Genomic DNA, 25326 nt, shown 5'->3' with positions numbered 1-25326 from the left:
AAAAAAAAAAAAAAAAAAAAAAAAAGATGGAAATTTTATGTGCTAAAGGCTGAAGAAATATTTCATGAAATTATAAAAAGAAACATAGAACAAAGCACTGAATGTACATTATAGGGAAGAATTTAAATATAAAATTACACCCAAAATAATGGAAAAGCGTTCAGTAAAACCGAAAAATGGATTAAAAAAATCAGTGCAAACATATAATAGGCTTATCTAACTAATATTAAGTAGAATGCCTTAAAAAGCTAGTTTTTATCATTTTAAATTTTTTCTCACATTTTATTGCTTATGTACCAGTAACTTAATTTTCATTATTGTAATTCTTGGTAAAGAATTCCCTCTATTCACATCTAGTTACAGATATGAAGACTAAAGACAAGCAAAACAGTTTGCTTGCTATCACAAGCAATTAATGGTAATCAGGGTGAGGATTAAGATTTTCCAATTCAATTTCATTGTTATGAATAGTATGGTTTCCCCCCACCAAAAAAACCAAAAAGTAGAATTTGCAGGAGAAAAATCGTATTAGTTTCCCATTCTATTTCACGACAATCTCACAAAAAAAGACAATAAAAATTTTATGTAACTCTGTGATCCATGCATTGTACTATGTATGAGTATTTAAAATCTACCTTCTCAAAAAGCATGCATTTTTAACATTCATCAAGTTTTTACTTGTATACTGCTGGGAAAAAGCCCACTCTTAGATGTCAGGGAGAAAGCAATAATGTTCCTTGGAGTTGTTTCTGTTGGTACTTATCATCTGAATGTGACTACTCCTTTCTGTTTTTCTATCTTCCTGGTTATGGAAATGTAGCTGTACATCAAGGATCAGTTTTGGAGGTGTTTTTTCTTTTCCTTTTTTGAGATGGAGTCTGGCTGTGTTGCCCAGGCTGGAATGCAGTGGCACGATCTCGGCTCACTGCAAGCTCTGCCTCCTGGGTTCACACCATTCTCCTGACTCAGCCTCCTGAGTAACTAGGACTACAGGCGCCCGCCATCACGCCAGGCTACTTTTTCTATTTTTAGTAGAGACGGGGTTTCACCATGTTAGCCAGGATGATCTCGATCTCCTGACCTTGTGATCCGCCCACCTCAGCTTCCCAAAGTGCTGGGATTACAGGCGTGAGCCACCGCACCTGGCCTGGAGGTGTTTTTTCTGTCTGTGAAATTATATTTGCGCTTATGACTTCAACTATATGTCTGTAATTCCTTCTATGAAATTCTTGAGGTGAGATGTATTTTGGAAGTCAGAATTTAGAAGGCTAACATGATGCATATCCACATATTATACAATACGCCCAGTGTAGTACTGCTCCACATATTATTATATCCCATAATAAATTATTTCTGAAGTAGCACGATATGTGAATATTTATACCAAGTAGGATAAATGATAATGAATTAATAATTGCATCCAAATGAGTCTTTAAAAACCAACCAACCTCTTTGAATTTTCAGAGCTTTTTGGATTTTTGCAATGGTAGATAAAGGGCTATAAACACACACACACACACACACACACACACTTTTTTTTTCCCTTGAGACAGTCTCACTGTATCACCCAGGCTGGAGTGCAGTGGTGTGATCCTTGCTCACTGCAACCTCTGCCTCCCAAGTTCAAGTGATTCTCCTGCCTCAGCCTCCCAAGTAGCTGAGACTACAGGCACCTGCCACCACACCCAGCTAATTTATTTTGTATTTTTAGTAGAGACGGGGTTTCACTACATTGTCCAGGCTGGTCTTGAACTCCTGACCTTGTGATCTGCCCGCCTTGGCCTCCCAAAGTGTTGGGATTACAGGCGTGAGCCACTGCGCCTGGCCTATATAATTTTTTTTATGGCTAGTTCCCAAATCTCCATATTTAGCTTCTAATTTTTTTCCTATGCTCCCATGTTGTTTCCAACTGACATGCTGTCATGTCAAACTGAATATGCCTGAAATGAGTGTTATCTTTATTCTTCCTTCAAAATATTCTTGTTGATGCTCTCATGACTTCCCCATTATCAGGATTCCAAATGAGTTTTCAGCTCCCTCCTCAATTTTATCAGCATTAATTTGCTTATGGTAGTTTTTGTAGCCTTTTTCTTTTTTATTACCACTGACACTGTAGGAGTTCAAGTCCCTATCTTAAAACGACAGTGTGGTAATAGAGATAGACTACTACTTACAAATGTGCTATGCTATAAAATCATACATACTGTGATTTATTTTAGAACTGCAGGAGCTTTAATTCCACTTCCAAAGAGGGTACTTGTCAATGATAGGAGAAGCTTTCCTATACCAGGCCTTAGGCCAAATAATATTGGTAATAGGAACATCAGATTCTATACTTACAGTGTAATATTTTGATTTTGATGTGAGTTTATATATGATACTTAATATGTACATGTTGAAGTAACTGTTAATGGTGATTTTTTGTTTGTTTGTTTAGAGATAGGGTCTTGGGATGTTGTTCAGGCTGGCCTTGAATTCCCAGGCTCAAGCAATTCTCCTGCCTCAGCCACTGTGCCCATCTTAATGGTGGATTTCATTTAACAAGAATAACAAAAGATAGATAATTTAATAAAGAGGAGAGTTGGGTTCTTAGAGCAAAATAGCTCCAAGGACCTAAAAAAGAACATTACCCTTGTTAAATGTGAACCTTTGATCTAGGGATGTGTGCATGTTCCTGGGTTTATGTTTGTGAGCATGAGCTAGTGAGAAACTGAGAGAAACAAAGCAAAGATGTACTGGAGATACTTCAACTAAGAGGGCAATGTGTGGAGCTAAGTGTTAGGGATGTGACATATATTAATGGTTATATAAGACATTTCCTTTGGAAATTTCCACTGTGAATTTCACAAAATATCTGAGAAATTTCTTTTTTGAATTCCTTTGAGAGAGGTTTATAATTATTGATGAAATTCACATTTAATCTTTATTTTTGAGCCATTTCCACTTTATTTCATGGACTGGTTTTGCAACCTTGCAATTAAGACTCTGTAGCCTGGAGAATCTACTCCTCTTCAGAGTTTCTCAACAGATTTTTCTTTTCGGCAACATGCTGTATACCATCCCCAAAATGTCAATTTTGTCTTTATCACTTGCTTAATAACAGAAAACACTGAAATTAACTTTAAGAATTCTTAAGCTGAGTAACAACTTCGCTCTAAAGAGTAGTGTTTCCTGAAAGAATTTTTGAGTTTCACACTGTCAATTTTGCTTTTTTAGTCAGTGGCATATACATTTACATTTATCTACTCAGTTATATTAATGGCAGAGGCTAATAGTTGTGACTTCACTTTGACATTTTAATCAGTGTCTAAGATTCTGGTACAGCCTGAAGATGGGAGTGTGCCCCGTGTATCTGCACCAGGTAAGACTTGGTTCAACAACAGTTCCTGGAATGATTATCCAACTCCTAAAGGACTCTGCTGCTTTTGGAACAGAGATTGTAATTGTAAAATCAATGAAATCCTACAGCAGAGGATGGGAAGACAGAACATTTGTCTTGCTGACAATACAAGTAACATGAAAGCAACACGTGGAGTCAAAGTGAATAAATGTCTATGTATACTGTTAGAGGAGGTGCATTCCATGACCAAAATTTGTTTCTTTAATGACAGTACTCAGTGGATAACTCCAAAAGTTCAGTTGAAGATCAAAAGCAAAAATAACAGATGTAAAAGCTACTCACATGATAGCTGCTATATTTAAAAACAAAAAGAAACGTGGTGTTTGGAAAGATGTTTATGTTCTAGAAGATGTAGTATATTAAGTAATACGTTATAAAAACAGGATGAGAAGTCAGATTCTATCTTTGAAATAATACAATTTTTGAAAGTCCTGAAAATGATTTTGAGACAGAAAGAGGAACACTAAATAAATGAAGCAAAGATGACAGCAACTGTTTAGAACTTGAAATTTATTAAACAAAGCTCAATAAAATTGGAATGAATAATCAATGAGTTCTGGAAATTTTTCTTTTCTCTACCTCCTCAAATCTACTTTGCTGAAAATGAGGGTGGTATTCTATATTTGTTCGATTAGGCATAAGACAGAATGCCAATGGTTTTTTCTGTTATCAATTTTTTTGACTACTTCCCATTATACGAGCAGAATTAATTAATAAATAGATACTGAAGTCCATAGCTTTAAGAATTAGAAGATCTGAAAATGTTGTGTAAGTTATACATGTCTATTTAGTATATCAAGCATGCTATTTTAATACATGTATTAAAAATAAGATACATGCATTTTCTGTTTCTTAGTAAAATGAGAAGTTTCAGCTGAAGTGACAAGATACATGAGATATCAAACACTAACAACTTGAGGACTGAGAGATTGTCATGAGAGAATTTTATTTTATTTTTTGAGACAGGGTCTTGCTCTGTCACCCAGGAAGGAGTGCAGTGGCACAACTATGGCTCACTGCAGCCTCAGCTTCCTGGGCTTAAGTAATCCTCCCAACTCAGCTCCCAAATAGCTGGGACTACAGACGCATGCCACCATGCCCAGCTAATTCTTTTTCAATTCTTTGTAGCGATGAGGCCTCCCCCTATGTTGCCCAGGTTAGCCTTGAATTCCTGGGCTCAAGTGATCCTCCCACCTAAGCCTCCCAAAGTACTGGGATTATAGGAATGAACCACTGTGCTTGGCTCATCAGAGAATTTCAAAACAGGTGTCTCAAAACTATTATGGAGTCACCCAGAAGGTGGGTGTGGATTGTGGAGGATATGTGAAGGGGGATCTCTTTGGGGCAAGCTGGGTTGTGAGTCTTTCCCCCTCACTCCAAGTTTACAGAAAAGGGCTTCAGAGGGTCCACCTGGAGTGCACAATATGATCAGGGGCTGCTGTGCACCAAGGCATTAGCTATTAGCTGAGGTACTAGCACTGACAGCCTATTATATTCCTATCCAGAAGGGCAAAATGTGTAAGCGTGTTTCTGTGGAGCAGATGTGGGTGAAGTGGAAAAGAAAGCTGTCTTGGAGCCATTTGGAACTCCACCCAAAAAGATCGCTTAGGAGGGCAATGACATTCCAAAAGAGAATGTGGATATACTCATTTCTAAACTAAGATTGTGTCACTAAAGTGACTGCAGGCTTTTTTAAAAATTACCTTAGAAGGATAGATCAAAAAAGTCATGGAATGCCTAAGTTTGCATCCTGTATTATCAGAGGAAAAAGTTATCCCACTGAATACATTTTTTTTTTTTTTGAGACGGAGTCTCGCTCTGTCGCCCATTGGCCAGATCTTGGCTCACTGCAAGCTCCGCCTCCTGGGTTTACACCATTCTCCTGCCTCAGCCTCCCGAGTAGCTGGGACTACAGGCGCCCGCCACCTCACCCGGCTAATTTTTTTGTATTTTTTAGTAGAGACGGGGTTTCACCGTGTTAGCCAGGATGGTCTCGATCTCCTGACCTCGTGATCCGCCTGTCTCGGCCTCCCAAAGTGCTGGGATTACAGGCTTGAGCCACTCTGCCTGGTCTGAATACATTTTAAAAGGATAGTGAAAGGCAAAAAAAGAGTTCATTTTATGATTTTAACACCCCAAGAATTCTAATTTTTCAAGCATGGTTATAAACTTAAATTAACAAAGGGACCATTAAGTCTGTAAAAAACACATTTAAAGAGCATAACATATTTAAAGTTTTCCCATTCTCTTAAACTCTAAAATGCTCTCTTTACTTTTACTTTCTGTGACTTCAGTGTTCACCATATTGAAGTAAAAAATGTCCTCAAAAGACGATAAGTTACTAAAGAAAAGGCCAAACCATCTCTCTTCCAGGGAATTTCTTTGCTCACCTTTGGACAAGTGATTTCAGTCTGCTGGATCATGATGAGAGCTGAAGCTATGAGTGCCCCTTGCCTCACGTAGTTCACAGGGTCGTTTGTCATTGGTTCTAGCAAATTAATGGCTTCCTGAAAGAATTTTAAAAAACAAACACAACTTTTAAATAAAGTTGATATGGGTGAATTTTCAATTTATAGTCATATGCCATATAACAACATTCTGGGCAATGACACACTGCATATATGATGGTAGTCCCATTATAATGGAGTTGAAAAATTCCTATTGCCTAAGTGACTTGTTGATGATACTGGCCCTGTGCAGGCCTAGTGTAATGTGTGTGTGTGTCTTAGTTTTTTACAAAAAAGTTTAAAAAATAAAAACAAATAAATCATTTTGAAAACAGAAAAAAACCTTCCAGAAAATAAAGAAAACATATTTTTGTACAGTGGTACAATTTTTTTTTGTTTGTTTTTTTGAGATGGAGCTTCACTCTTGTCACCCAGACTGGAATGCAATGGCGCGATCTTGGCTCACTGCAACCCCTGCCTTCTGGGTTTAAGGAATTCTCTTGACTCAGCTTCCAGAGTAGCTGGGATTACAGGTGCACGCCACCACCCCGGTTAATTTTTGTATTTTTAGTAGAGATGGGTTTCACCACGTTGGTCAGGCTGGTCTCGACTTCCTGACCTCAGGTGATCTACCCACCTTGGCCTCCCAAAGTGCTGGGATTATAGGCGTGAGCCACTGCGTCCACCCAGGTATGTGTTTTAAACCAAGTGTTATTACAAGAGTCAAAAAATTAAAAATAATTAAAAATTTATAAAATATGATAAGGTAAGATCAATTATTGGAGAAAAAAATGTATACATTTAGTAGTCAAAGTATACAGTGTTTATAAAGTCTATTATAGTGACAATAGTGTCCTAGGCCCTCACATTCACTCAACACTTACTCACTGACTCACCCAGAGCAAGTTCCAGTCCTATAAGTTCCATTCAGGGTTAGGTGCCCTATATAGTTGTATGATTTTTTATCTTTTATACTGTATTTTTACTGTACCTTTTGTATGTTTAGATACAGCAATACTACTGTGTTATAACTGCCTATTCAGTATAGTAACATGATGTACAGTTTGTATTCTGGAAGCAACAGACCATAACTATCTATGTTTTTGAAAGTATACTCTACGATGTTTGTACAATCGCGAAATCACCATTTCTCAGAACATATCCTTGTTCTTAAATGATGCATGACTATATCTACTGTCACTCTAAGTCAATATTTTCATCCAACAGCGTAGTAAGAAGTTAATTAACAACTACGCGAATGGAATAGTTTAGAACTGGTTATGCTTTACTTAAATTTCAATATAACTGAGGGTAAGTAAAAAGGAAGTTTTAGAACCTGAGTGCTCTTGTCTTGAGGTAAGAGGTCATAAAAAATTAAGAGAAATGGGATTAACATTTGATAAGCACCCATTACTTTTCAGACACAGCAGTAGGTATTTTATATATTATCCTATATAACCCTCTTCCTCCTCAAACAAACAAAAACCAGCACAAAACAATCTTTATAAACAAACTGAGAGTTAGGAAGGTTAAATAACTTGCCCAAAGTCGAGTAAGTACTGATAGCAAACCCAGGCCAGTCTGAATCCAAAATTTGTATAATTCAACTTCCCGTCAGGCTGGGTGGGCGTGGTGGCTCATTCCTGTAATCCCAGCACTTTGGGAGGCCAAGGTGGGCAGATTAATTGAGGCCAGGAGTTTGAGACCAGCCTGGCCAACATGGTAAAACCCCTTCTCCACTAAAAATACAAAAATTAGCTGGGCGTGGTGGCGTATGCCTGTAATCCCAGCACTTTGGGAGGCCAAGGAGGACGGATAATCTGAGGTCAGGAGTTCGTGACTAGCCTGGCCAACATGGTGAAACCCTGTCTCTACTAAAAATACAAAAAAAGAAAAAAAATTAGCTGGGCGTGGTGGCGGGTGCCTGTAGTCCCAGCTACTTGGGAGGCTGAGGCTGGAGAATCACTTGAACACAAGAGGCAGAGGTTGCGGTGAGCCAGGATAGCACCACTAGCCTGGGCAACAAGAGTGAAACTCTGTCTCAAAACAAACAAAAAAAGGAAATAAACCACTTTCTAATATTAGCGTAAGGTTGGTTGCGATGGCTTACGCCTGTAATCCCAACACTCTGAGAGGCAAGGTGGGAGGATTGCTTGATCCCAAGAGTTCAAGACCAGCGTGGGCAACATAGTTGATCCTGTCTCTAACATAAAAAAGAAAAAATAAAAATAGTAATAAAACAAATATTAGAGTAACTAGTAACATCTCAGATGATTTTATAAGACCTAATTTTAAAAATTAAATCAAGACAAAAAAATTTAAACAAAAAATCTCAAATTTTCCAAACAAAAGATTTTACTAGCTAGAATAGCAAAACAAATGAAATCATAGACTAGAATTGATTTCATGGTTGCACTTCCTAAGACCACAGGTGATGAGATTTTCCAAAATATTTATCAGTATTTCCCCAATATCCTATTCTTCACAATGTCAGTTCTATGAAAAAAGAAGTCCTTTATTAAATAAGTTTGAGAGTTCAGGCATACTGTATATATATCACCTCCTCTTGCAGATACAAAATATATGTATACACTGTATCAAAGGTTCTAGGAATGTACACATCATAACAAAGGTTCTAGAATGCCTTATTATAAACCACTCAACTATTGTTTATACCAGCATTTGTCCAATGTATTTGACCAAACACTCTTTTGCCCCATATAACTTCTATTCACACTCTGCAGGACCTTTGGGAAGAGCCACTTTAAAACACAATGTTCCTGGCCGGGAATGGTGGCTCACACCTATAATTCCAGCACTCTGGGAGGCCGAGGAGGGCGGATCACGAGGTCAGGAGTTCGAGACCAGCCTGACCAACATGGTGAAACTCTGTTTCTACTAAAAATACAAAAATCAGCTGGGCGTTGTGGCGGGCACCTGTAATCCCCGCTACTGGGGAGGCTGAGGCAGGAGAACCACTTGGACCCAGAAGGCGGAGGTTCCAGTGAGCCAAGATCGTGCCACTGCAGTCCAGCCTGGGCAACTAAGCGAGACTGTCTCAAACAAAACAAAACAAAACAAAACAAAACCCATAACGTTCCTTTAATCTGTCATGAGATTAGAGTTAAAACAAAAAAAGTACAAAACAACAAGAAAAACAAACAAAAAACACCACAACATCCCTTACAAGGTCCTTAGGTAGGTATAAATCTGGGAGGAAAAGAGTAATAGGCTTGTAAGATTATCAGATATTTCTTAATTTGGTAGGATGTTTCTCAAGTATCCTTCATTCTAAGACCGAGGAAAAGAATAAACCAAATCCTTTGTTGGAAAGTGACTTTGGATTCCTCCACATGTAAGCTTACATATATATATTAAAATGAGAGCTATTAACAGATAATACACATAGCAGATATGGGTATCCTTTCTCCCTACATTACTAAAAAATGTAATGACACTGTGCAGACGGAGTATGTTTTTCAAACATATTGTCAATATTCTTTATGAAGTAGTCATGATAAAAATATAACCAAATTTCCAACTTAGAAGGTAAAAGACAATAACTTGGCCTTTGAGGTATGTAATACAACCCCAATGGTATATTTTAGAATAAACAGATGTTTCAGGTTTTTAAGAAATAAAAAAAAAAAAAAACCAAAGCCCCAATCCACAGTTAGATAGGTACTGATACCTAGATCACATAAATTATCTAGAAATAAAGCAGACTTGTTTAGTATGAGTAATAAAAATTTTTTTCATTCAATTAACTTGTCAGATGCTGTGTTTCAAAGAACATTTGCTCCTAGATATCATATTAAGTTTAGAATAATCTGAAAAGAAAAGAGAATCTAATTTACATTTAACTTATGAGGCCTGACATAAATGTCAACTTAAGACTCGAGGGGGGAAATACTTAGTAAAACATACAACTATATTCTTCCTTTGTTTATAGAACAGTTGTGTTGTAGAAAAAAAATAAGGCCAGTTTCTATAACTACATTTGATATACCCAATGACATCTCTAGTAAAATTGAAGATACATTCTCATGTAAGAAATTCTCCCCCAAAATAAATTAAAACATTTAAAAAAACTGGCCAGGCATGGTGGCTCATGCCTATAATCCCAGCACTTTGGGAAGCTGAGGCGGGTGGACAACCTGAGGTCAGAAGCTCGAGACCAGCCTGGCCAACATGGTGAAATTCCGCTTCTACTAAAAATATAAAAATTAGCCGGGTGTGGTGGCACATGCCTGTAATCCCACCTACTCAGGAAGCTGAGGCAGGAGAATCGTTTGAACCTGGGAGGCGGAGGTTGCAGTGAGCCGAGACTGTACCACTGAAGTCCAGCCTGGGTGACAGAGTAAAACTCTATCTCAAAATAAATACATAAATAAATAAACATAAAAATAAAAAACAAAACTCTAATGAGAGAGATGATGTCCAACTTGGTCACCATCATATCCTTTAATGATCTTGCCATCCATCATTCACGCAACAAACAAAGGTTTAATTTTAGGTTCCAGCAGTGAACATTATATTCTCAGTGATCTTACATTTCCGCAAAGACAAACAATAAATAGGTGTAAAATATATCAGGTGGTTGTAAGTGCTATGAAGAAAAATAAAGCCCAGGCGACACAGCAAGACCTAGTCTCTCTTAAAAAAAAAAAAAAAAATTAGCCTGGCATGGTGCCATGCGTTTGCAGTCCCAGCTAATTGGGAGGCTTGATTAAGCCTGGGAGATTGAGGCTGCAGTGAGCTATAATAGCCCCACTGTACTCCAGCCTGGGTGACAGTGACAGAGTGAGACACTGTCTCAAAAAAGAAAAAGAAAAAAAAAAGAAAAAGAAAAGCAGGGTAAGCAGACAGAATAGGATGAAATACTGGAAAGGAGGGATGTCTCTTTATCACACAATTGTTGCTATGTGTAGTGAAAAATAGCTTTTTTTTTTTTTTTTTTGAGCCAGTCTCACTCTTGTTGCCCAGGCTGGAGTGCAGTGGCACGATCTCCACTCACTGCAACCTCTGCCTCCTGGGTTCAAGCGATTCTCCTGCCTCAGCCTCCTGAGTAGCTGGGATTACAGGCGCCTGCCACCATACTAATTTTTTGTATTTTTAGTAGAGACGGGGTCTCGCCATGTTAGGCAGGCTGGTCTCGAACTCCTGACTTCAGGTGATCTGCCCGCCTCGGCCTCCCAAAAGTGCTGGGATTACAGGTGTGAGCCACCGTGCTCGGCTGGTTAATTTTTGTATTTTTAGTAGAGAAGAGGTTTCACCAAGTTAGCCAGGCTGGTCTCAAACTCCTGATCTCAGGTGATCCACCTGCCTCGGTCTTCCAAAACGCTGGGATTACAGGCGTAAGCCACCATGTCTGGCCTTTTTATTTGAGATAGTTTCACCCTTGTCCCCGAGGCGGAAGTGCAAGGGCATGATCTTGGCTCACTGGAACCTCCACCTCCCGGGTTCAAGCAATTCTCCTGCCTCAGCCTCCTGAGTAGCTGGGATTACAGGTGCGTGCCACCACGCCCAGCTAATTTTTGTATTTTTAGTAGAGTTGGGGTTTTGCCATGTTGCCCAGGCTGGTCTTGAACTCCTGACCTCAGGTGATCCAACTGTCTGGGCCTCCCAAAGTGCTGTGATTATAGGCGTGAGCCACTGTGCCTGGCCAAAAATAGCTGTTTTTATTCCCAGCCTCAATAATATTTTATGTGACCAGAAAAACTTATTTGTACACAATAACAATACTCTTTTATTTACTTATTTACTTATTTTTTGAGACGCAGTCTTACTCTGTCACTCAGGCTGGAGTGCAATGGCAGGATTCTGGCTCACTGCAACCTCTGCCTCCTGGGCTCAAGCAATTCTCCTGCCTCAGCCTCCTGAGTAGCTGGGGTTACAGGTGTGTGCCACCACGCCCGGCTAATTTTTGTATTTTTAGTAGAGACGAGGTTTCACCATGTTGGTCAGGCTAGTCTCAAACTCCTGACCTCGTGATCTGCCCCTCAGCCTCCCAAAGTGCTGGGATTACAGGTGTGAGCCACAGTGCCCGGCCCACAACACCAATACTCTTTATTGGAAAAAAATTCAAGGAAATTAAAATTTTTAGATTCCTGGAATCAGTCCATAAACTTACAACTATGTTTTGTTTTGAATTTGGACAACAGATGATAAAAAAGAGACTCCTTTCTCTCTGATGGAAAGGCACTGGGAGCATAGCCTTGCTCTCGGTCTTATACATACACACTTTGTTAAAAGGTTCACTTCTGGGAGGTGGTCAAGGTTTGTGCATATGTGCTATGAGAGGCAAAGTGTCATGATTATGTCATTGCTGTGAATTATGAATATGTGTTATTTATGCAAGAGCACATTTCTTTATGAATCTCATGATCAATTATGTTTTCAAATCATCACCTTGCCCCATTCAACTCTTTTTTGGAACTTTTGAGGCCTTAACAAATACCAGGTTACCTATTAAGGTTAGATATGAGAAAACAGGTAAATAGCACATTGGTGATCTGCTTAAAACAGAAAAGTTATCAAATCAGCTGATTTTGGTGGCTTTGGATGAGAACCTTGTTTTCCAGAACACTAATTATACAAATTAAACATGTAAAATAATCACACAAAATAACCTGAGTAGTTATTTAACAATAACAACAAAAACTATTTTATTTTCTTCGTTTTTTCTTTTTTTTAAAGAAATCAATGGGCCAGGCACAGTGGCTCATGCCTGTAATCTCAGCACTGTGGGAGGCTGAGACAGGAGGATCACTTGATCCCAGGAGTCTGAGATCAGCCTGGGCAACATAGTGAGACCCCTTCTCCATGAAAAATAAAAAAATCAGCTGAGTATGTTGGCAGTGGGCAGTGATCCTGCCACTGCACTTCAGCCCAAGCAACAGAGCAAGACTCAAAAGAAAAGTAAGAAAAAAAAAAAAAAGCCTGGTGCGGTGGCTCATGCCTATAATCCCAGCACCGCGGGAGGCCAAGTTAGGTGGATCACCTGATGTCAGGAGTTTGAGACCAGCCTGGCCAACATGGTGAGCTTGCGCCACTGCACTCCAGCCTGGATGACAAGAGTGAAACTCTGTTTCAAAACAAATAAACAAACAAAAACAAAAACAAAAAACAAAAAACCCAGAAATCAATGATTTCAAAAAGAAATCCAAAAGCATTGTTTCAGTTACAGCTATCCATGTAATGTGATGATTTATTCTTAAGCAGTTTTGGGCAATCCAGCATCACAGAATGAGGGAGTACTGGGAAGCTTTGTACGGCAAGTTCAGTCTTACAGATCATACTGCACTTGTATTTTTACAGCTGCTACATAAATTCTGCGGTGAGGGAAAACAGTCTGGCGCCAAGAAAGAACTGACCCCATTGGTTGTGGGCTTTACCTTGTTTCCTGTACCAGCACAGCAGATCCCCAAGGCCATTGCAGCTCCATAGCGCACATGAGGGTTGTAACTCTCTGACAACAAAGAGACAACACTCGGGCATTGTTCAGGGGTCCTGATAAACAGAAAGCGAAGCCAGTGTTATAGGTAACATTTTAAGTTAAGACAGAAGAGTTTTAACCAAGTCGTTTCTGAAAAAGTTACAGGTAACAATGGGCATTTAAAACATAAATTGCAGAATTAAAAATCTTTTACAGAGCTGGGTGTGGTGGCTCAGGCCTGTAACCCTAGCACTTTGGGAGGCTGAGGTGGGTGGATCACAAGGTCAGGAGTTCCAGACCAGCCTGACCAACATGGTGAAACCCCATCTCTAGTAAAAATATAAAAATTAGCCGGGTGTGGTGATGCACACCTGTAATCCCAGCTACTTGGGAGGCTGAGGCAGGAGAATTGCTTGAACCCCAGAGGCAGAGGTTGCAGTGAGCCAAGATCATGCCACTGCACTCCAGCCTGGGTGACAGAGCAAAACTCAGTCTCAAAAAAAAAAAAAAAAAAAATCTTTCACAGAGTTCTAATTACTGAATAGAAGAAATCTGATCTTCAATATTGAGAGAATATATGTATAGAAAGGGGACTCCTTTCTCAGTATAAGTGAGTACTCAACCATAGGTCTGGATTCCAGTTATTCTCTGGTACCTCCTCCATGGCAAGAACAGCCATGTGGGGGGTAGCACACTGCTTAATATGTATTTTCCTATTTCTTGGTCATTTTGCATTTTGTTCAGAAGACAAAAGTCATTTATAGAAACTCCTGGACATTTCCTAAGTTACAAGAAAGATTTAAATCCCCCAGTATTACTTTAGTTGAATAATAAACTGATAAATCAGCCTTGATAATGAAGAAATTCTGACTTTCGCATTTTTGTTTTTAGCAATTATTTCTGTATTGATAAGAAGAGAAATTATTTTTCATTCTCTCCATATTTGCAACAAGATAAAAAATAGGACAAACTTGACTAATGGTACACCCGACCCAATCTTTTAAAAGACGATCCTGGCTGGCACAGTGGCTATCCTTGAGGAGCAGCAGGACTGGGGTAATAACTAGAAAAGAATGTAAGGAGAGCTTCTGGAAGGCTGGCAATGTTATGATCTTGAATTGGGTACTGGTTACACAGGTGTATGCAGCTGTGAAAATTCATCAAGCTGTAGGCTAATTATTTTGTGCATGTTTTTGAATGTATATTAAACTTTAATAAAAATATATTTTTGCAGCCATGAAGAATGAAATCATGTTTTTTGCAGCAACATGGATGCAGATGGAGGCCATTATCCTAAGTGAATTAAGGCAGGAACAGAAAACCAAATACTGCATGTTCTCACCTATAAGTGAAAGCTAAACACTGGGTATTCACAGACACAAAGAAGGCAACAACAAACACTGGGAACTGGAGGGAGGAGGGAAGGGTGCTGGGTTGAAAAACTATTGGGTACTATGCTTAATATTTGGGTGACAGGATCAATTGTCCCACAAACTTCAGCATCACACTATATACCCATGTAACAAACCTGCACATGTATCCCCAGAACCTAAGATAAAAGTTGAAATTATAAAAAAAAAAAGAAAAAAAAAGAAACTAGGCTCTTTCCTAGCCTTTGAAGCAGCATATACAGCTCTAGATTTTTCACCATCACCAAACATTTACTGAGACAAAACCAACACACGTAAGAGTGTACATTAAAGGTGGGCGTGGTGACTCACGCCTGTAATCCCAACACTTTGGGAGGCCCAGGTGGGCAGATCACTTGAGGTCAGGAGTTTAAGACCAGAGGGTCAACATGTGAAACTTCCTCTCTACTAAAAATACAAAAATTAGCCAGGCATGGTGGTGGGCACCTGTAATCTCAGCTACCTGGGAGGCTGAGGCAGGAGAATCCTTTGAACCTGGGAGGCAGAGGTTGCAGTGAGACAAGATTGCACCACTGCACTCCAGCCTGGGTGAGAGCGAGACTCCATCTCAAGAAAAACAAAACAAAACAAAATATATATAATATATATTAGATATAAAATATGTATTATATATAATACATTATAATATATAATATATAATATAAAATATATTGATATATAATTATTACAAAATATATATAATATATATTATATATATTATATATATGTATATATATATATATATAATATATATAATATTATATATTATATATTATATATTATATATAATACATAATATATAATAATACATAATTATATATTATATAAATAAAAGTGGCAAAGTGGCATAAACTACCTAAGATATGAATGCTAAGGAGGAAAAAATATCACAAAGAGGTAATAGTGGTCAGGAGACGAATTCACAGGGAATGCAGACATAAAAAGTGAGTTTGAAAGTATTGGAAGAACTGGACAAATGATGAAGAGGCATATAGGCATCAGGGTAAGGAAAGTAAGTCAGCAAAGGTCTAGAGATTGGAATTCACCTGGCTTGTCTAATTTGAACAGTCAATTTTTCTGTAGCACATGTAATAAAAAATAAAAGTGGAAAGGCAATTAAGAGCAAAATGATACAGTGTCTTGAATGTCAGGTTTAGCAATTTGCATTTTATTTTGCAGATAAATGGAATGATGATTTAGAAAGTTTAAGGAGATACCTGTGAACAAGACAGGTTAAAAGCATGAAGGTGGAAAAACCAGCAAGAAAACTATTTCAGTAATTCAAACCAATAAAATAAAATTCATACACTATTGGCCCAAGGGCCGAATCTGGCCCGTAGCAGATTTTGTTTGGCCTACATCCTTTACAAAAATTCAAAGTAAGTTGTCAACATTTAAAATGGGAATATTTCACATTAAAATCCGAATTTCCAACTTCTCCAGAAAGGCTGTTTCAAGCCCTTCATAGTTCTTAGGGCTCAGGCACTGAGTTTGGAAGTCCTACCTTACTTTCTTTTAAAAATACTAAAGTGAACCAAAATCCTACACTGAATATAATTTATATACAACTGTACAGAAGCTGACTTGCATTTAATTAATTGACATTTTAGGTTTTTCAGATATTTAATTAAAACATTTATTTATTAAAAAGGCATTTAAAAAAAGACTATTGTTATGAATGATAGCAATTATTACCACAAATCAACTCAAATCTGTAATTCTATGTTGGAACTGTCCTCTAGCCTCAAACTCCAGAGAGTGGTGAATTCAAATTTCAAAGGAGTAGAACGAAGTTTATGAAAACTGTATGTGTTAAAATGAAATTTTGCAATAAGGGAAGGTTAGATTATTTTTCCCTACAATAGAGTCCATCACTCTTTCTTGAGAATGTTCTTAGCTTGCCTAAACTTCCTTGTATGAATAATTTGAAAATAATACTAACTGTCATTCGTATTATTAGAAACAATATGGGAAAAACAGTATGGTGGTGTGAAAAAAGCAATATACTAGAAAACTAAAGATCTGGGTTCTAGTTGTAGTTTTGCTAAATTTGTTAGTTATATGACATTAGGCAAATCACTTGGGTTTTCTCCTTCATAATTAGAGAGAGATTTTCTTGACTGTTTTACAGGAATAACAAAAACCAGATGAGCGAATAACTGAAAATACAGTAAATAACATATATGCTATCAGTTAATATGTACTGAGAAAAATAACAATAAGTTATATAAGAGGGAACCATGAAGTCTAAAACTCATGTTCTAGTTTCTGTTTTGTCTCTAAATAGTTGGGCCAATTTAGACAATGTTCAATTAACCAAACATCCCAGGGTCCTTTCCTCATCTGAATAAGAGGAAGAATGGGACTAGACGTTCTGTAAGTCTATTCCAACTTTATGATTCTACAGCATTTAAAAATGAACCAATTATTATAGGTTTAAATCAATGGCTATTATTATAGGACAACTTTTCTTCAATGAGTAACATTCCAATGAAATAAAAATAAAATTTAAAATGATATTACACCGAAGAGGCTACTGAAAAGTTATTCTAAATCTTGTAGTTGAAGCTACCATTTAACTTCTATTTTCACTCCTATAAGGCTAAGAACTTAAAGTTCTTTCCATAATTTGATACCCAAATCATCTAACAAACTTGCTCAAGTGTTCTGCCACCTAAGCACAAAGGCTGAGACTATATTTACTATCGCTCATAAATTATTGGCACAGTGCCAGGTACTATAGGTAAAATAATTTTTATTACTTAATAAGAGACAAAGAGAGTTAAACTAAATTTACATTTAGAGACTTAGACAACAAGTATTTTCTACTAAGTTCAAAGCCTAATGGTTAAGCCCTAGGAAGTATACCAAGCTCTTTCCTGTTCCACTTTTGCTCTCTCTCTTAAATTTATAATTCAGCTAGATAATCAAAACCAGGGAAAACTGACATACCTGTGAGTATTACTTTCTAAGGCTAATTGAATCTTGAATGGGCACGATTCTGATAGCAGAGGGATAAATGTTGTTGGAAAGGAATGAAAATGTTGTTAGAGAGGAATGAAACAAGTAGGTAGAAAAGCCATACTGATTTTGTGTAGAGGAATAATGAAGGTAACACTAGAATTAAAAAATCAGGGCTACTAGCACAATAACCACTTGGGTACATGGCAGGAACCATAGCTTTCTGAAGAACCCTCTCTCTGTTTCTTAAGACCTGGTGGCTGGGTCTAGTCAGTCATATTTATTGAGTGCTTATTATACACGACACAGTGGGTGTAGACAGTAACAAGCATTTGGAAAAACTGGGTCTTGGTTTAGGCTCCCTCAGGACTTAGTTATGTGACTATCTGCCAATTGTCTGATACAGTGGTTCTAAATCTTTTTTGGATCAGAGTCTCCTTCCTCTTGCCCCTCTAAACACACAGATAACACATAATTTTGGGAGTCGAACATTTAAATGTAAAATGAGGGAATGTATCCCAAGGCTTTAAAATCCAGTTTATACAATTATCATGTAAAGAAAATGAAAAAACAACTTTGTTGCTCTTTAGTATTACTATACTTGTGGTTCATCATAAGGTATAATAGGCAGCAGTAAGTAAAAACTTTGCTGTAATCCTAAGTATGTAATTCAATTTTTAATGAAAAAAAGTTGTAATTTTCTGCTTTAAAAAATGAAATGCACACCAAAATAAGCTAACTACATTTTAATTTGTTGTTTGAATAACTTTTTTTGGCTTGTAGCTAACAGTCATCTTGCCAATGTTACTATTTGTACAAGCCTTCCACAGAGCAGGAATTGTGCAAGGGCATATGCATAAGTCGCAGCCATATCATTGGACCATAAACTGCACATATGAATTCCTTTCTTTCAACACACTGGCTTTTAAATATTATTTCTTTATGAATATTTTGTGCAACCTCAACATTAATAAAACAAGATGCTTTCAAGAATATGGTGTCTTTCTTTTCCCCCTCTAATCCATCTTTACTAGAGAAAAAACAGCAATATACATAGATAGGCAGAAACACTATTCTAAATGAGGCTATCACAGAGGGCATTCTTCCCCCAGACTCCAGGGAACTAACTACCTGAAAGCGGTCCCCTAACCCCCAATACCATAAATTACGCAATCAAATTTTCCACATTTAGACACATCAAGGGGGTCAGCTTATCCAAAGTGCAATGGACAACCGGTGCCCTGGGAAAAACCACCTTTGTGGCTATGTGCCTATAATGCTAGGTAAGAATTCAGAGGGAATTTTTGAGGCTATAAGCCTTAGGAGAGTCCCTTAGTAGAATTATGAATTTATAATTCTCATTAGGTAAGTGCCACAGTGTTAGAGGATTAACTCAATACACAGCGATTAAGAATATATCTGCCCCCGTCGCTTGAGTCCAGGATTTCGAGACTAGACTGGCTAGCATGGTGAAACCCCAGCTCTACAAAAACTACAAAAATTAGCCAGGTGTGGTGGCGCGTGTCTGTGGTCTCAGCTACTCAGGAGGCTGAGGTGGGCTTCAGCCCAGGAGGTGGAGGTTGCAGTGAGCTATGATCACGCCACTGCATTCCAGCCGGGGTGACAGGTGAGACATTGTCTCAGAAAAAAAAAAAAGTGTCTGTCTCTCTTTAATTCCCTTGTACTCTCTAACAACAGATTCCAAATAATCTTAGTAGCCTGAAATTGTAAGTGCCTATTGGATATCTTTAACAAATATACCACAAACACCTCAATCAAAAATTAAAAACCCACAAAGATAGGAATAAAAAAGGTATCCCTCTCCAAGTTGCTTTTCTCTTCCTACCATGACCATTCATGACATACCTAGGAAACTCATATCTTCAAATTTCTGTTCCGTCACTCTCCACATATAATCTGCCACCAAGTCAAGAGAATCCCTTAAATCTTATTTCTGTTTCCAACTGCCTTGTTTCAGTTCCTGATCATCTCTCACTGGAAATAACACAGTGATTCCTTAAATGATCTATTTTCTTGACCTTTCTTCCATTTGTTGTGGTAGAGAGAACAGAGACTTAGAATCAGAAAGACCTGGATTCCAATTCTACTGCTGCCATTTATTAGCAGGGTGACAATCACTAAATTTCTTTGAGCCTTAATTGCCTTATTCATAAAACAATACCTGCTCCTCCTTATGTATGCTGGGGAGAGTTGGTGGAGTAGTAGAGTAAAATACTATATTATCATCACTGAAATCTAGATGCATAACCAGAAATTGGTTTTGGATCAGAACCAGAAATTTGGCTACTAATATTTGATGTCCAAGGGTTTATCAAAATATAAAACAAGCTGAATACTAAACCTAGAAAACTGGTTATATTTAGGGTTCTGACCTCCAGAATTTCATCATCAACTTGTTAGGGAACTAATGGCATGCAGAATACTTATCAGCTTGCCCCTTGGCTGCAAGGGCAGGATATTCCAGGGAAAACTGACTCACAGGAAAGAGTTTATCCTAAAATCTGTCTTAACATTTCATTTATTTTGTCATTTTTACTTGTTATAAAAGAGTAAATAAAAGATAACATATATACTATTCTTAAACCAACCACAAAACTCAAGTTTTTTTCTTCAGTAGAAGAGTCTTCGGAAAGGGGACAGAAGTTAGACTTAAGTTTTGTTTCCTAAAAGGCACTAACATTTCATGAGATTTAGAAAAAATTTTGGCTGCGAACATAAATACCAAGAGCCTAATGCAGAACTTTACCTAGCTGATTGCAATAAAGACTGAAATAGACCGTGAAGGCTATAAACTTAAAAGCATATAAAAAACCTGACAGTGTCTCAATCTAACAACAGTTCCAACTCTGACACATTCTTTAGAAAAAACAAGTGTTAAGACAAGGACTGACAAATTCTTTATTAAATTAGTTTAGACATTCAATCTTTTCAAGAGTACGGTAAAACCATAATATTCTTATATGTTTACTTCAATGTTTCAGCAGGCAACTCTAAAAGGACAAAAAACCTTTCTAAGCAATGACTGGAATGCAAACATTCACTGAAAGCAAAACTCCTGCACATTAATCTTTATATACACACACAGAGAGATATATGATATAAACTTTTAAAGGAACAGTTAATAAATGATAAAATTGTGTCACCATTTTGTAACATATAATGAACTAATAGATTGCAGCATGATTATCAACGACTGCTAACATCATGAAAATGGAAATAACTGTGTGTACCGCCAGCCCCACCTCCCTAAAAAATTTTGAATGTGATCAAGCTTCTAGATTCAACTACCAATTTACAGGAAATATGAAGGACCAAACAACACATTAAACTACACATAAAGATGCAATCAGCAAAATTCATACCATGGGAAACAAAACAGAAACAACAAAATTTAGTGATTGTCACCCTGCTAATAAATGGCAGCACTAGAATTGGAATCCAGGTCTTTCTGATTCTAAGTCTCTGTTCTCTCTACCACAACAAATGGAAAAAAGGTCAAGACAAGAGATCATTTAAGGAATCACTGTGTTATTTCCAGTGAGAGGTGATCAGGAACTGAAACAAGGCAATTGGAAACAAACAAATTTGCTGTTTCTTCAACAAATAAACTGCAAGGAGAAAGAAAAGAAAGGAAAAGAGGGCAAGGCAAGAGATGAAGAGAGAACCTACAGGTTAAAAGAAAACACATTAAATCATTAGTAACAGTCCATTAGACTTTCTTTCATTTATTTTCAATAATTCTGACATTCCCTAAATCTTTCTTCTGTATAAACATTTGCCTCTTAGATAACATCACGAAACAATTCCTTCAGTTTGTTATAATACCTTGGATCAGCATTTATAACAAAGTATTTAAATGACTAATCCTTTTTTTTTTTTTTTTTGAGACGGAGTCTCGCTCTGTCCCCCGGGCTGGAGTGTAGTGGCCGGATCTCAGCTCACCGCAAGCTCCGCCTCCCGGGTTCACACCATTCTCCTGCCTCAGCCTCCTAGGTAGCTGGGACTACAGGCGCCCGCCACCTCTCCCGGCTAGTTTTTTGTATTTTTTAGTAGAGATGGGGTTTCACCGGGTTAGCCAGGATGGTCTCGATCTCCTGACCTCGTGATCCGCCCGTCTCGGCCTCCCAAAGTGCTGGGATTACAGGCTTGAGCCACCGCGCCCGGCCTTAAATGACTAATCCTTAATCAGCAATAAATCTTATTTCTATGCCTCCATAAACATATTTAGAAAAACTGGCCAAGCACAGTGGCTCATGCCTGTATTCTGGGAGATCGAGGCAGGAGGATTGAATGCATGAACCCTGGAGTTCAAGACCAGCCTGGGCATCCCTGTGAAACCCCATCTCTATAAAAAATATAGAAATTAGCCGGGGATGGAGGTGCATACCTGTAGTCCCAACTACTTGGGAGGATCACTTGAGCCCAGGAGGTCAAGGCTACAGTTGAGCCGAGATCACAACACTGCACTACAGCCTGGGCAACAGAGTAATGCCTTGTCTCAAAAAACAAAACAAAACAACACATTTAGAAAAATAAATGTTGAGAAATGGTCAAGTCACAGGAAAAACAGTGGACTTTACTTTTTTAGGGGAGGGCAGTGGAGAGGAAAAAAGTCAATACTTGGTAGACCATTTTATTAGCACAGAATGTGTTACCTATAACTTAAGCTCTTTCACATGTTTTGATATGTTATTTAAAAATATATATACTTAGACAATTGTAAATTTGCCAGCTGCATTTGTACTCAACGACAGAGCTACATGTTGTGGGAATCCAAGCAACTTTTCTTGTTATCCTTTATTTTATTCTTTGGCTAGTTTATACAACTTGTAATAATAAAAAAAATCAGTGCCATTGGCTGGGCGCAGTAGCTCATGCCTGTAATCCCAGCACTTTGGGAGGCCGAGATGAGTGGATTACCTGAGGTCAGGAGTTCGAGACCAGCCTGGCCAACATGGTGAAGGCTGTCTCTATTAAAAATATAAAAATTAGCCAGGCATGGTGGTGGGTGCCTGTAATCCCAGCTACTTGGGAGGCTGAGGCAGGAGAATTGTTTAAACCCAGGAGACAGAGGTTGCAGTGAGCTGACACAGTGCCACTGAACTCCAGGCTGGGTGATAGAGATTCTGTCTCAAAAACAAACAAACAGTGCCATTACAGGTAAAAAACAAAAAAGTAGGGGGAAGATACTACACTTTTTTGAATTTTGTGGCATAAAACATTTTCAGGGAAAAAGCTGAGAAAGAAAACAGTTTTCTTTCCCAAACATACTTTTGTTCTTTGTACCTCCATATTCTAAGATACTGCTATTTGTAGCTTTTAACTCCACCAGTTTAGTATATAGTGAATACATATAACGTACCACAAGGAAAAGCAAAAAACAAAACCACACAGACTGTGCCACAAACGTTACAAATTTACTGAAAGAGAATGTATTTGTTGTCATCTACCAGGACTTCAGAAAACTAAAAGTTAGTATAGTTTTAGGCAAGCTTTTGGTACATTTCCAAAAAGACTAGTTCTTTTCAGGTGTTGCTAAAATGGGCGAGGGAGGGAATTTTAAAGATGTAAGAAGAAGAGTCACAAGCTTTATGCAAAGAAATTGCTGTGTCACCATAACACATAAAGCTCTTAAAAATCTCAGATTGCATTCCTGGACCCAGAGAAATCTGTAATATTCAAAGCTGCAGCATTATTAGCACACTTGTTTCCATTTCTCATCAGCAAACAAAAGTCTTGCAGTATGAGTGAGCTGCCATCAACTTATTGCTATTTATTGAGAACTTTATTGGCATTTCTTTGATTTTTATAATAATGAACATAAATGTACTCTGATTCTCAGACAGTTTAAATCACTTCTGATATTTAAATAAGTATTCTAATGATAAAAGTCTATTTCTAATAGCTCATTACTGTGATTACTGAGGACATGCAGGGTTGAGCAAATCTACTCCAAAAGATATTTGGGTTATGATCATCAACTATAATTCCAGGTATAGCAGTCTTTTGATGAAAGGATATCACCATTTCATGACATCAGGTTGTACTCTAGAGTTTCAATGACAAAAAAATCGTATTCTTTTATTCTGGCAATAACAACCTGGCAAAAGTTGTCTAGATCAACTTTTACACAGGAATCCAGTAAAAAAACTTAACCAGGGGAGGGCTTAAAGAAGAAGGTGCTATATTGTGGTAAGAGAACACTGTGGCATTTTAAACTGTCTGCCTACCACACCCCCACTCCTAGACTAGCCGTTGACAGGAGAGATGGCAGCCTATCACACTCCTGGTATAGGCTGCTAATGCCAGAGGAAGCAACACAGACTTCCTATACATATGAGTTGGGATCAAGAACCTAAGTAGAAGTCAATTGTGGAAAAGAATGATAACATGATCCCAAAGAAGGATAGGATGGATGAAAAGAAAGACATTTTGAGAAGACAGTGAAAGGTAAGGGAGCTTGTTTCTGATTTGTCAAAGTCTTTCATTAAAATAACAGGCATTCAGGAGAGAATGAAGGAGTCTAACGAGAACAGATTAAGTTTGAAATAGCTATTCTTACAGTTTCAGCTCTTTCACTGATCTTGTCAAAGAGAATGAACATGAGAGGAATGAATAAAAAGAAGCTGAGAAATATTTGAGCTCCACTGCAGGTCCTGTTGAAGTGAGCTAGTCTTAGCTCTACCATGTCTGTACTATAGTTACCAACATACTTGTCTGCATCCTCCATAAAATTATAAATTACAGGAGGGTAGAAAATGTTTATCTTATTCATTAATACATCTCCATGAGCATATGGCACTTAGTAAATACTTCACAAATGAATACGTAGCAGATACAATCTCTGTCACGTTAAACATTCCTTAATGGTTACTGCTTAATAGGTATTATGACTGAGAGGTAAAAAAATGTTCTTGGCTGATATTTAAGCTATCTTCCTAGACCTATAAAGGATATTAGACTGCCCTTTTCGGTCAAAGACAGAATCTGCTCAATAAATTAAAAAGGCATCAGGGAGAAAATTCAATTGTCTTAGAAAAAATTGTGCCGATTAGGTTTTTTTGGTTATTGCTGGATTAGAGGCTGAGTCTGAGCTTGAAGTTATTTTAGTAAGAGTTATTTTATCTGAAGTTTTTGGGAAAGGAAATACTCTACACAAACAAAATTTCCAGATATTAAAAACTGCACTCTACCACTAAGAATCATACTTTTATGTTTCTTATTATTTCGATAGAAATCTTTAAAAAATTCATTTCACATTTATTGGCACCCAAAACATAGTTGAGTGAACATGATCTAGCCTTCTCTTAAGTACACAGAGGTCATCACTATGCTATCCATCACTATGCCACATAAAATGTTGTCAAAGGGCATGGGGTGCAGTGGCTCATGCCCGTAATCTTAGCACTTTGGGAGGCCGAGGCAGGTGATCACTTGAAGTCAGGAGTTCGAGATCAGCCTGGCCAACATGGCAAAACCTTATCTCTGCTAAAAATACAAAAATTAGCCAGGCCTGGTGGCAGGTGCCTGTAATCCCAGTTACTTGGGAGGCTGAGGCAGGAGAATTTGCTTGAACCTGGGAGGCAGAGGTTGCAGTGAGCTGAATTGCGCCACTGCACTCCAGCCTGAGCAACAGAGCAAGACTCTGTC

The 25326-nt window shown here is 37.9% G+C and overlaps 1 protein-coding gene across 4 annotated transcripts in view; it reads right to left on the bottom strand.

The window, feature by feature from the left end:
* Positions 1 to 25326, bottom strand: part of PSMD1 (proteasome (prosome, macropain) 26S subunit, non-ATPase, 1) — a 122070-nt gene that overhangs the window by 22732 nt on the left and 74012 nt on the right. For all 4 annotated transcript variants that reach the window (XM_011951986.1, XM_011951987.1, XM_011951988.1 and 1 more), the window contains 2 exons: positions 13245 to 13359; positions 5791 to 5907 (listed from right to left, as the gene is read on the bottom strand). In XM_011951986.1, the coding sequence (XP_011807376.1) occupies positions 5791 to 5907; positions 13245 to 13359 (232 nt within the window). The remainder of the gene's footprint in view (positions 1 to 5790; positions 5908 to 13244; positions 13360 to 25326) is intronic.

Source organism: Colobus angolensis, unplaced genomic scaffold, assembly GCF_000951035.1.
Source record: "Colobus angolensis palliatus isolate OR3802 unplaced genomic scaffold, Cang.pa_1.0 Scaffold33, whole genome shotgun sequence".
In the NCBI taxonomy this organism is placed as follows: Eukaryota; Metazoa; Chordata; class Mammalia; order Primates; family Cercopithecidae; genus Colobus; species Colobus angolensis.
This window is presented reverse-complemented; position numbering and strand designations above follow the sequence as displayed.